This window comes from Dendrobium catenatum, unplaced genomic scaffold (genome assembly GCF_001605985.2).
Source record: "Dendrobium catenatum unplaced genomic scaffold, ASM160598v2 fragScaff_scaffold_1228, whole genome shotgun sequence".
Taxonomy (NCBI): domain Eukaryota; kingdom Viridiplantae; phylum Streptophyta; class Magnoliopsida; order Asparagales; family Orchidaceae; genus Dendrobium; species Dendrobium catenatum.
In genome coordinates this window covers 720,515-732,362 of record NW_021319690.1, presented here as the reverse complement: position 1 = coordinate 732,362, position 11,848 = coordinate 720,515, and the positions used below count along the sequence as shown (strand labels likewise).

Below are 11,848 nucleotides of genomic sequence, written 5' to 3'. Positions count from 1 at the left end.
CAGTGTTTGAAGACCTTCTAGCAGGCTGAACAGCAAGAAAACATGTTCCAAATCTCCTAAACAGCAGGTTTCAGATGCTTGAAATGCGAAGCAGCAGACAGGAGAGGTCTGGACAGCAGTTTGGCCTTTAAGGGGTTCTGGACGGCAACATATAATGCCTGTACAAACCTTGGACAGCTGCTATAGGGTGCTGGAAGTGTTTGGACAGCAATTCTAGGTCTCCAAAAAGTTGACGGGAGGATTTTATTTTATTTTATTTTTCTAAAATTTATTAAAAATTTCTTAATAAAGACATTTATTTAGAAAAATTATTATAATCAAATTAAATTGTAAGATTAAGATTAAAAGCAAATATTATAAAGAGTGAAAGTTAAAAATATTTTATTTTTCTTTGATAGAAGTGAGAGTATTTTATTAGTTACTTAATTGAATTTATATATTAAATATAGAAAGTTTATTTTAGAAATTAATTAAATTATGATTTTCTATATTTAAATAATAACGTGGAGAGAACAAATTCTATTATTTAAAAATATAAATTATTTAAATATATTTAATAACCAATTAGGGAGAGATATGATTAGATATATAAGTTAAAATAACCTTATTAAATTATGTATTATTATAGGTGATTGAAATCAAGAACAAGGACAAAAAGAGCAAAAGATATTTAAATCAAGATGAGTATTCATGTTCCTATAAGGTATCGTCCGGGCCGATGATTTACAGCAAGCTCAGAAAAGTTCAGCAGATGGAATTTTGAAGAGTAATTATATTGCTTCTAATTGCATAAAATCAAAGAATGTAATGTGAATGATATGCTTATATGTGCATGTTGGTTGATGGAGCACACCCCTTTATGGTATTGGCTGGGATGCAATGCATCAATGCATATAAATGAAAATGATTATGAAAAATAAAAAGGAAATGGAAAAGATCATTAGTTCTATTTTAGATGGTGGCTCGTGTGACGATTGTATTATTTATGAGAAATGATAAATATATAATATATGCATAACATTGAAGTCATGAAACAAAATGATTAAATATAATTACTTTATGATTTAAATCGAGCATGCATATTATTCCCAGTGCCTTGTGTTACTATAATCTAGAAGTATGATTTACTCACTGAGTTATTTTATGAATTACCCTTTTCAATGAAAAATATTTTCAGGTTTAATTCGATTAATTAAAATGAGCAAAAGCGAAGAGAATGTATATCATATGTGAGATGCTTCGAGAAAAATGTATTTTTATTATTTGAATTTTAAATGTTTTAAATTTTTGTGGCTCTTTTAGTTTATTGGAAATAGTTTTAGCAAATGAACTTTAATCAATCGCCCGACAGTCTGTTCTTGTCTACTTAATTCGAGCCTCCAGGACGGGTCGTGACTCATACGGATCTTCTTGCGGATCTTTTATGTTATGAGGTTCAAGATGGCGGAAGACTAGCAACTTTTTCATGTGAATTATGTGCTTATATCTATTATTTGAGACATGCAATCAATTTTGTTAGCTTAATTAAATTTTTTGTTTAGCTTAGCCATTGCTTGGTAGCCAAATTTATCTTGGATTTAAGATAAATCCTGTAAAACATTCATTCTTGTCAAAATGAATCCGCCATAATTTGAAATCTTGTTTTGTCAGTATTCTACTCAAAATGAATCTGCCATAATTTGAAATCTTGTTTTGTCAGTATTCTACTGTAAATCCCTGATTAATAAATTTGGGAGTTCAACATATTTGCGAGTAGACCAAAAGTGTGCATAAGAAGAGGATGGAGGGATGGAGGAAGAAAGTAAGCTTCCTAACGACCTCTTGTAAAGACTTCCTCGCTTTTTTTAAATCTTCTCTAGCGACCTCCCATTGAGATTACCTTGCTTTTTTTTTTTCCTGACGGGGATACTTTTGCCACTGATTTGCCATTGCAACTTCCTCGAAATTTTTTTGACAACTTTGGGTACATGTAGAAGGGGTGCAGGGGAAGGGGGCCCGACATTTGTAGCTCTATTACTACTTTGTCGTTTTGGGTTTTGGGAAATTTGGGTAGGAGAGGAAGAGGATAAATACTATTTAATTTCACCACTTGTTTTTTTAACTTCAAATTAAAAGGTATATCTATTTAATTGAAATTAATTTTATTTATAATTAAATCTAAAATTAAATTTAAGTACATTAAAGTTATAACATGCATTTAATTTAATATTTTTTATAATCAATCAAATAAATTAGATACAAATATATTAATAATCAAATCAATTAAATTAGATAAATTAAATTAGCCTTTATAATTAATATTAACTGATAAATGATATTATTTGTGTTTAATGGTCACTTAGAAGTTATTGTGTTAAATTAGTTTAATAATTTTGTAAGTAATAATTAATTGGAATATTATTTACACTCATTATGTTCTCATGTTTTAACTTCACCATCAATAAGTATTATTAAAATCCTATGTGAAGTAGCATACTTAAATGTTAAATCCTATATTAAATACTCAAACAATTTAGCAGGATTTAACTTTTTTATGCCAAACAGTTTTTAGTATTCATCTGGTTTATGATTTACTAAATCTGGATTTACAAGACTAACTAAATGTTACTTGCAGCCAAACAGCCCCTTAATCTTGTATGCTTAGGATTTACTAATCCAGATTTACAGGATTCACTAAATCCTGTTTTTCCAGTTCAAAGACAGCTTTTGTTTTTTTCAGCATGATTTTTTCTTATAAAATATTCTTCTTCCCTTATCTCTGCTCAATTAAACGTTGTTAATACAGATGAAACTATACAAGAAAGTTTTAACTCGTTTTATTTTAGGGGAGGAGAAGTTACAATTTGGGTTTACTTCATTAATTAGAATGTTCTTTGAATAAAACCTTGTTTTTATTTTGGGCTCATCTTTATCGATCTTTGATTTCTTAAGCTTATGGTCTCTGCAATAACTACCTTCATATAACCAACAATATGAAAAACAATTGCTAGATATTTTTTTGGGGTTGAAGTAGCGTGTATGATTCGTGTACTTATTTTCATAAGTGGAGTGGCACTTCTGTTCTCAAACCTTTACTAATTGTATGGCAATAATGCGTTCAGGTTGCATCTTGCTCTAAGTGCCGCTATCAGTACGAGCTTGTGTCGGGAGATATACTTAGCATTGCTTCAGAAGTGACGAGGTCAGTATTTTTGTGCTTTTACTTTAGCTGTATGATTGGAGTACACCTAGATTTCTTTCTCTTGCTTTTCATAACCAGGAACTCTTCATGGAATACCTTCAAATCTTGACCTACAAACTCTTTTAGAAAGGAGTCTGTATATATATATGTATATATATCTGTTAGCTTTAAATGAGAAAGGACTTGAATATTATTTTTGAACTCGAGACATAAGAAGTGATATTATTCTGGAAAGTGAGATCATTTCGTATGAATTGATAATCAACCTTGATGTGCTTGGTCCTTTTATGGAATACATTATTACTTACAATATTTATAGCTGTATAATTATCTCAATACAAAACCATAGGTTCAATTATTGGAAAATCTAATCCTTCCAATAGAGTTTGATTCATATCATTTCACTTATATAATGAAACATGATTATATTTCGCTTCAACATTGAATGTGCTGTAATTGTTTGCTTCTTGCTCCTTAGGCAACCATATTACCTCCCACGAAAATACATTACACTGATTTTGGCTTTTTATCATCAATAGACCCAACATAGTTGACATATATGAATACTTCGATGTTTAAGTGCCCAATTTGAATATACAATTCTTTTTCAAGAGCTTTCTTTATGTGTAAAATATTACAAAAAAATAACATCTCAATGCTTTTATTTTGGGTTTTGCATATTTTGACTTTCAATTTTTACAACAAAAGAGAGATTTAGTCCTATTATTTACAGATATGTTTATTTTTCAAATAATCTTTGTTGTTGAGATGGATTATCATATGTTATATCTTCCCACATATATTCTCTAAATATGATGTGACTATCCATAGGGGCGTTCGTTGCATTGCATCCTAAAAGTTCAACTCTTCCATAAGATCAATGACATTTTTTTTTGAGATGAAAGGACTCATTTCTTATTGAAAGCTAATTCAAATTGTTGGTTATAAAATAATTCAATAAGTATTGCTTTACTTTAAGTTTGCTTCTTTGTCACTTTCGACAACTAATATATCATCTACATAAACGACTGGTACTACTTTAGTAGAAGAATGTATGATTCATCTTTGTTGAGAAGCCACATAAGAACAATATAATTAGAAGCTTCCCATTTTGGGAGCTTAAGGGTATCATTGTTGTCTAGAGGTGGAACATCAAGATGATATTGTATGTCTTACAATCCGACAAGAAAGTGAAATGCCCTTGATCATTGGAGATAGTTGGTTATCATTAAATTTAACGGTGGTACCGATGATGGAGCAGGGTTTGTCTTAGTATGAGAACAGGCGGAAGGGCAGACAATGAGGAGAGATGTATGGTTGGTTAAGAGTTACTTAAGTTATAATAGAAGAAAAAAAAAATCAATTTTGAAGTAAAAGAGATGCCCATGCAATGAGCTAGAAAAGAATCGATGATTGTGGGGCATTGAGCGGGTGCATTTGGGAGTAGGACTCATGATTGGCTAAGGCATGCAGGAAGGAGACTTGCGAATGTGCGGTTAGGATTGGGACACGTGTTTTGCAAGGATGTGTAGACATGCAAGTGCTAGTAGGCTTTGCGCTAGTATGTGAGGACGTGGAGTGGGTGCATCTGGGAGCAAGACTTGTAATTGGCTGAGGCATGCAGAGAGGAGATATACGAGTGTGGTTAGGATTGAGACACGTGCACTTGCAAGGATGGATAGACATGCAAGTGCTAGTGGGCTCTATTGGTAGTATGTGTGGATGTGGAGATGCATGTGTGCGAGGACACAAGTGATCATCCTTGACTTTGGAGTGCAATGATGCAGAGATGGATTTGTATGTGGATTGGTGCTCAGGCAAGAGCGATTGAGTGCTTGGATATGAGATGTTGCTATGATGTTATTTACTAAATAACGTTGCCTATTTATAAGCCTACTAGTTGATTGCGATAAAACGAAAATTAATAAGAATAAATATAATTAAATAAGAATGAATGTATATTATTCCAAAATAATTATTGTCCTCAGATAGTGATTTCCAAATATTATTTCCTAAAACACTAACAACATCATGACTCGCACACATGAATTTTGCTATGCTTCATGGAAGCTATTTGAAATCCATATCTTAGATACTTCTAAATAATCAATTGAGTCATTTAAAATGTATAGTTGGACTTGTGGTTTTGATTCTGCGGTATTGACTTTTTTCTAAGGATGTGCTACTGACGAACGCAGCATGGATGCTTCAGCATGGGAGAAGGCTTTGAGACTCCTACGAGTAAAAAGAGACAGCAATCCTGCTGCCATCCACTCAATTGTGGTAAACATTTGGTTCAAGTTATTCAACCAATTCATTTTTCCTGCATTCAGCTTTTTTGGTACCATTTTTTTCTTAGAATATTTTTTTGCTTATACTGTTCTAATTTATTGTGGCGAAGTTCTGCAGAACTAACCATTTTCTCTAATTCTAAATGTTGTCAAAGGCTTGCTTTGGAAGTTATCTAAATCAACTAAGTTCCAATTTGTGCCATGGAAAATTGTGATTTCTCATGTTGACATAGTACAATTGTTTTATGAACTACAAAGCAATGATCCTAAGATTTTGCGTGAGGATGCTAATGTTATGTTGGAAAAAGTGCCTAGTGATATTAAAAATATTGTAAAAGATTTGCTTGGAGTTTTAAAGGGAAAAACTTCTAATAGTAAAAATAGTTGGTGGTGAAATCCAAATGTGCAAGAAAAGATAAAAAATAAGAAGATTTGTATTAAAAATAGTTGGTGTGGTCCATGGCTTCCATCTTCATATAAATTTGAAATTTATGGAAGGGACTAGCATATTCATTCTTCTTGGCCACCTTCAATCAACTAGGTTTGCACGTATGCACATTGTGATGTCATTCTTGTTTGAAAACCAATGGAAAACCATATGGAAGAAAATCTCAATCATACATGGATATCTCCTTCACATGAATTGAAAATGATTCACTTAAGATAGATTCTCATTATCTTTAATTTTATGGATGCTTTTTTTTCGCTTGCGTTGGCCCCTTAAGGCTAAGGGGTTTTCTAGTTGCAGATAACTCATGCTAGACTCTAAATTCTCTCGACATTGAAACATGCTAAATTCATGACCAGGAGAATGACATTGTTGCCAAATTCAATTTGGGTGGTGGGTTGATGTTGCATTTACTGGTTCCCATACCAATGTTGAAATTTTCAAGAAGAAGAAAAGAAAGAAAGAAACCTCGGATTTTCTAACTTTAATGCTGTGTTTGGAAATGAAGACTTATTCCCTTTGGTGTCCAACTATTAGGTCTCCTTATGAAATTGGTCATCTTTGTTCTTGATCTATGTTTGCAATGTGTCTCCATACAGGTGCGCACACCTTCCGGAATAGCCTCCACAAATAAATTTGCCACCAAGACCGTAGAGCTTCCTGCTCAAGAAGGGGAAAGAGTGACAATTGTATTGGCTGCTCCAGCGAACATCTATCAGGAGATTGGTCCATTAAAATTGATTGCTAAGCCTCCTGAACTCAGACCAGGGGAGCCCATGTCTCTCACAAACCACACTACCGGGCAAGTGTCACAGTTACTAAGAGCTCCTTTTAGTGAGAACTCTTTTCTGTCGAACCCGTCAATTCTCTTTACTTCACTTGCTGTTCTTGCTAGTGGAGATGCTGCTTCTGGTTTCATTGATCCCAGCCTTCCCAGACTCATTTCTGTAGTTGCTATTGCATCATTGGCAGTGGGGACTACGGTGAACCGTGTAATTCTTCCCCAGTTAAGTAAGGTGATGGAACTTAATTTTTTTTTCTTTTTTCTTTCTAATTTTTGGCTCATGAAAAAGCTTCTTTTTTGAAAGTCGATTCAGTCTTTTATCCCTCCTTGTCAACTAGGTGAACATATACATATAATATAAACATTATATGTGCAAGATACCTTAATTAGTCGCAATGTCAGATCTTCGAATTTGTCTGAGCACATTCTTATTTCCATACTCTTTAATTTACAGCGATGGATGCAATTTTGCATAGTCATTGATTGCTTCCTTATACTGCTGTTGGGTTAGCTTTAGGGGAAAGGAAAATTGTCCCTCTTGTCAAGTCTAAAGGAACCTATTTTTTCATAACATTCCAATAAGCTTGCATGTTCCCCTAGAATTTCGATGCGTGCTTTTCAATTACAACAAACTTTTTCCAAAACAAATTCATTTGCACATCAGATCCTCCCTAGCAAATTTAAGATATCTTTTGAAATCTATGTGCTGTTTATGGTGTCCTTGTTTCATTTTTTCAGCTTCCCAAGAGAATCGTGGACATAGTTAATCTAAAACAGCTACTTTTATCACAATATGACCTGCTAAAGTCTAGGATCAAGGACCTACGACAAGAAGCAGAAAAAGAGGTTTGATGATAATGATTTATCTTCATAGACAAGAGATGCATTTTTTTGAGGGCTTATTGAATAAAGCTGTAACTTATTTGCTAAAATTTAGAAGCGTCCTCAACTCTTGGATTTCATTTTTGAAGGTTTGGATGCTTGCTCGCATGTGCCAGTTAGATAACAAGATCATTGCAGTAGGAGAACCATCCTATCGGTAAATTCAACTGAGCAATCCACTAAAACGTTTATTGATTTGTTGACAATACTGGACAATGTCCAATGAGGAAATTATCATGATCAGTCCTTAAATTAAATCTGTCTACTGGAAAGTCTTCAAGTGCTAAGACATGTGATTTTATAGTGCTCGAAGAGCTAGAGTCAAAAAAGTTTGTGAGAGCTTAGAAAAATCCATCTCAGCGAGGATTGAGTTAATTGATAGCTATGCCAAAGTAAGTTTCCAGGATGACGCGTGAAATTTGGTTTGCATGGTTTGCACATCATTTGCTGAACTATAAAACTGTCTCCGTTTGTTTCCAGATAGCTTCAATGATTGAAATTGAAGTTGAAATGGATTCTGATGTTCTTGCTGCTGAAGCCATTAGTAATGCGGTAAATAATGTTTTTGCAATTTGAATATCTTAATTTTGTTCTAGTTTTTCCTATAACTTCATAGGGTATTTGATATGTTTATATTTCTAATGCAGGAAAGCATAGCAGAGCAGATACAACAAATCATGGAGATAGAAAATCTTGAAGAGGCAAGATTTATATTTCATGGATTGACGTTAAAGTGGTTCTCATTTTTCATCACTAATTATAGATGTATGCTTCGTTCTTATTGTTGAGCAGAGGTGGCGTATACAAGCTGAGGCTAATGACGAGGTGGAAAAACTGCTTAATGCTCCCCAACCGTCAGCTGAACAACCCTAAATATGTAAGTGATCAAACCAAATGTACTTTTTATTTCAAGATGTCTAAATTTTTTTAAGGCTGCTGATAAGAGTAATTGTCTCTGGTGGAATTATTTGGCTGACTTTGAAATATATATAGGATGATAGCATTATTATTTAGTTATGGAGCCTAATTTGTACCTTATGAAAAAACACTTGTAACAATCCAAATTCTTAACTATCGAGATATAATCCGTTTTGATCTAATGGCCTCATGATTTTATTCCATTGATGTACCTTCCTAGGAATTCACCCATCTTAGGAGTGTTCCTGTATGATCACGTTTCACTTTGGAGTTTCTAAAATTCCAACCATCACACTAAAAAATGCTCGGTGTTTAAGAGTTTAGTTTTATTTTTTGAAGGGTTTCACACATCTCATTCAAACTTAATAAACTCTACCGTCATATTGAAATGTATAGTGGTGATAACAAGACGTTAGGGGTGTAAAAATTGGTTGACCGGACCCTAATCTGGAAATTAAATCCTTAGTCTGAGGTAATAAAAGAATACATTAGATGAAAGATTTTGTTGAGTAACTTGAGAACACAAATGAAAATAATTATCTGATGTAATAGTCAAAATACAATTCAACTGATAAAAAATAAGATATTTCATGAATGAACAAAGTACATTAATATTAAGTTGCATTTTATCAAAGATATTCTGGCTGAAGGCACTATGGAGATTTTGAAAGCTCATGCATATGAGAATCTTGCTAGCTTATTAAGGTGGTGTCTGGAACTAAATTCTAATATTGTCTAGCTCTTCTTTAGGTAAGTAGACCTCCTAATTATGGAGGTTCTAGGAGAAAGAAGGGTTTGACTCATCTAAGATTTGATTCAAGGTGGAGATTGTTAATTAATGAATCAAATTTAAGATATTTTTAACTAATTAATAAATTAGTTTTAAGTTTTTGTTTTAATTGCTATCCAAATTTATTCCTTGTGTAGTTATTTACATTTCCTTTTGTATAGGTTTTTTCTTGGCATTTGGTTTCTTCCTTCTATTAAAGTGGGACCGAACCATGAGGTGTACAAAATCGAGAGCTAGAGGGAGATTTGAGTGAGTTAAAAGGCAGGCAGAAGTGTGAGATCGAGAGCTTCTTTCTTGTTTCTCCTTGGATTATTTGTGAAATTGAGGGATAAACAAGGAGTGCGAGCGAGAGAAATGTGCGTGTCTATTACTGCAACTATGGAGCATCTCGAGGGCGATGTTAATCGAGAAATTAAAGTCTGTGATTTTGATTTTGGTTGGCTTTATTAGGCAAGAAATAGAATACATCAAAGAGTTAGATCTAACATATCATTTTCTTTATTTTGGCAAAAAGATTTCATCAAGTGATATTTTCTTTTACTCACTTTGTTTAGCAAAATAGGTATTTCTTTGAAGAGGTTTACCACTTTACCTAGATCTAATCTTGTTTAGGTTTTGTAATTTGTTTGTGCAATTAATAAAATATAAACTTTTTTTTTCTCTCTCTCTATGAATGTATGCACAAGTATACCAAATCATGTAATTATTTGTATTCTTGATTCTTATGACTTATTTTATGTTTTTGGATTAATTTTGTTATAGATTACAAGATAGTATAGATTTGATAGAGTTTTTCATATATGTAAGTTCTTATTGGGTTAATTTGTTTTTGTTTTACAAATCATAATAAAATAAATTTGATCAGCCGCAATATTAGTTTAATCATATTTGTGGATAGTTTAGTGGAAATGAATATGACTAATTAATTAGTTCGTTGTTTTTTATTTTTACAATTAGAAAATTAACCTAATTCTTTAAACTAAAATCAAGATTTCCTTAAGCTAATAATTTTGTTCTAATTGCAAAGAGAAACTATTTTGTAAACTTGTATATCTGTTTCTTTTATTTAAATGGTTTGCGGGTGCGTATTTGCGAACTTGGAGTAATAGATCCTTCTACACAGATCCTTCTACACAACCTGTTCCCTTATTTGAAAGTCTTAGTTTCAGTCTTTTTTTGGAGATAAAACTCACAATGGGACCTACGTTTTAAATTAAAAAAGAAGATACAAGTCCTTAAGGGGACCTAGAGCCACTACTGCTCAAAGAGCTACATCGAAAACGTAAGAAAACCTAAGGCATCAGTACCCTTCCACAAACATCGGGAAGAGATCTTACCAAAAAGTTAGCACATTCAACTGAAGATGGATAACTGCAGCAACCAAACAGCAATCAAGAACCTGCAAGAAAAAGAACAACTCCACACGCAAATAAATGAGCACCAAATCAACTAGGTTTTAATATTGACACTATGTTTTAACAAGTATACAATAACAAGTAGCTTTTTATTGCACATCCTTCTTTCATTCGTATGAACAGCTGATTAATCTATTCAAAACCTGTCTCCTTCAGTCTCCAGGTTCTTTGGATAACTGTGAAGTTCTTTGATTTATTGAGGAATACATAACTACAAGAGATGGATTCTCAATCAGGATTATGTGTTCCTGGCCAAACCTTAGAAACAGCATGGCTTAATGTTTTTCTGCTTCAAAGGCAAATGCTGCTTAGTTTTGCAGAGATGGCGGTAGAAACAGAGAAGTTTTCTTATGCTCTTAAGCTTCATCCAATTTAAAAGCTTATTACAGTTTATTGCTCACAGGCAATTCGCTCTGCTCTTAACCTTTCAGTAAGTGGTGCTTGTTATATTTATTCCACAGTGATGACAGTCCAGATGTTTTAACATCTTAGCTTAGTACTTATGGATGATCAATGAGCTCATTCAGCAGCTTAAAAGCTGGAATTATTTTAATTATATGGAAACCTCAGATTGGTTCCAGTAGCCTATAATTATTCAAATTGTGAAATAAGATTATGGAAAATGATTGCATCAGAATATCCTTGTTAAAGTGTTTTTTTTTTGTCATGATAGATATCATAACTGGTGGATTAATTTTGAGATGAATGCAAATTATTTTGATTAATTTCTTATATTATATAGTTATTTCGATCAAAATTTGGTCAGAATATGTCGACCCAAATTTTTTTGAAGATTTAATTGAAATTTTATAATTTGTGCAGATTAAGATTTCGTTTGGGACGGCTTTCTTACTGCTTCATGCTTCATGAAGCAATTTTTTAATACAAAAATTAAAACTTTTGTATTAGAAGCTGTTTTAAGAAGTAGTAAGAAAGCTGGAAGGCTTTGTTTGGGATGACTTTGTTATTACTTTTTAAAGCAGTTTTCTAGTATAAAATTTTTAATTTTGATATTAAAAAATTGTTTTAAGAAGCAGTAAAAAAGTCGCCCCAAACGAAGTTTAATTTGTTAATCTTTTTTGCAACATGATTAATGATATAAACAAATTTGTGCAGCATATCATACATCTGATAGGAAA

At 32.6% G+C, this 11,848-nt stretch overlaps 1 protein-coding gene across 1 annotated transcript in view; it reads left to right on the top strand.

Annotated features, from left to right (window-relative positions):
- LOC110096149 overlaps window positions 1-11,369 on the top strand; it is a 17,123-nt gene extending 5,754 nt beyond the window's left edge. Inside the window, exons 4-13 of the mRNA XM_020821938.2 lie at window positions 3,102-3,181; window positions 5,380-5,464; window positions 6,520-6,936; window positions 7,443-7,550; window positions 7,676-7,743; window positions 7,891-7,978; window positions 8,067-8,138; window positions 8,234-8,287; window positions 8,379-8,463; window positions 10,866-11,369. Coding sequence (XP_020677597.1) covers window positions 3,102-3,181; window positions 5,380-5,464; window positions 6,520-6,936; window positions 7,443-7,550; window positions 7,676-7,743; window positions 7,891-7,978; window positions 8,067-8,138; window positions 8,234-8,287; window positions 8,379-8,459 — 1,053 coding nt within the window. The 3' untranslated portion in view covers window positions 8,460-8,463; window positions 10,866-11,369. The remainder of the gene's footprint in view (window positions 1-3,101; window positions 3,182-5,379; window positions 5,465-6,519; window positions 6,937-7,442; window positions 7,551-7,675; window positions 7,744-7,890; window positions 7,979-8,066; window positions 8,139-8,233; window positions 8,288-8,378; window positions 8,464-10,865) is intronic.
- Window positions 11,370-11,848: the final 479 nt, after the last annotated feature.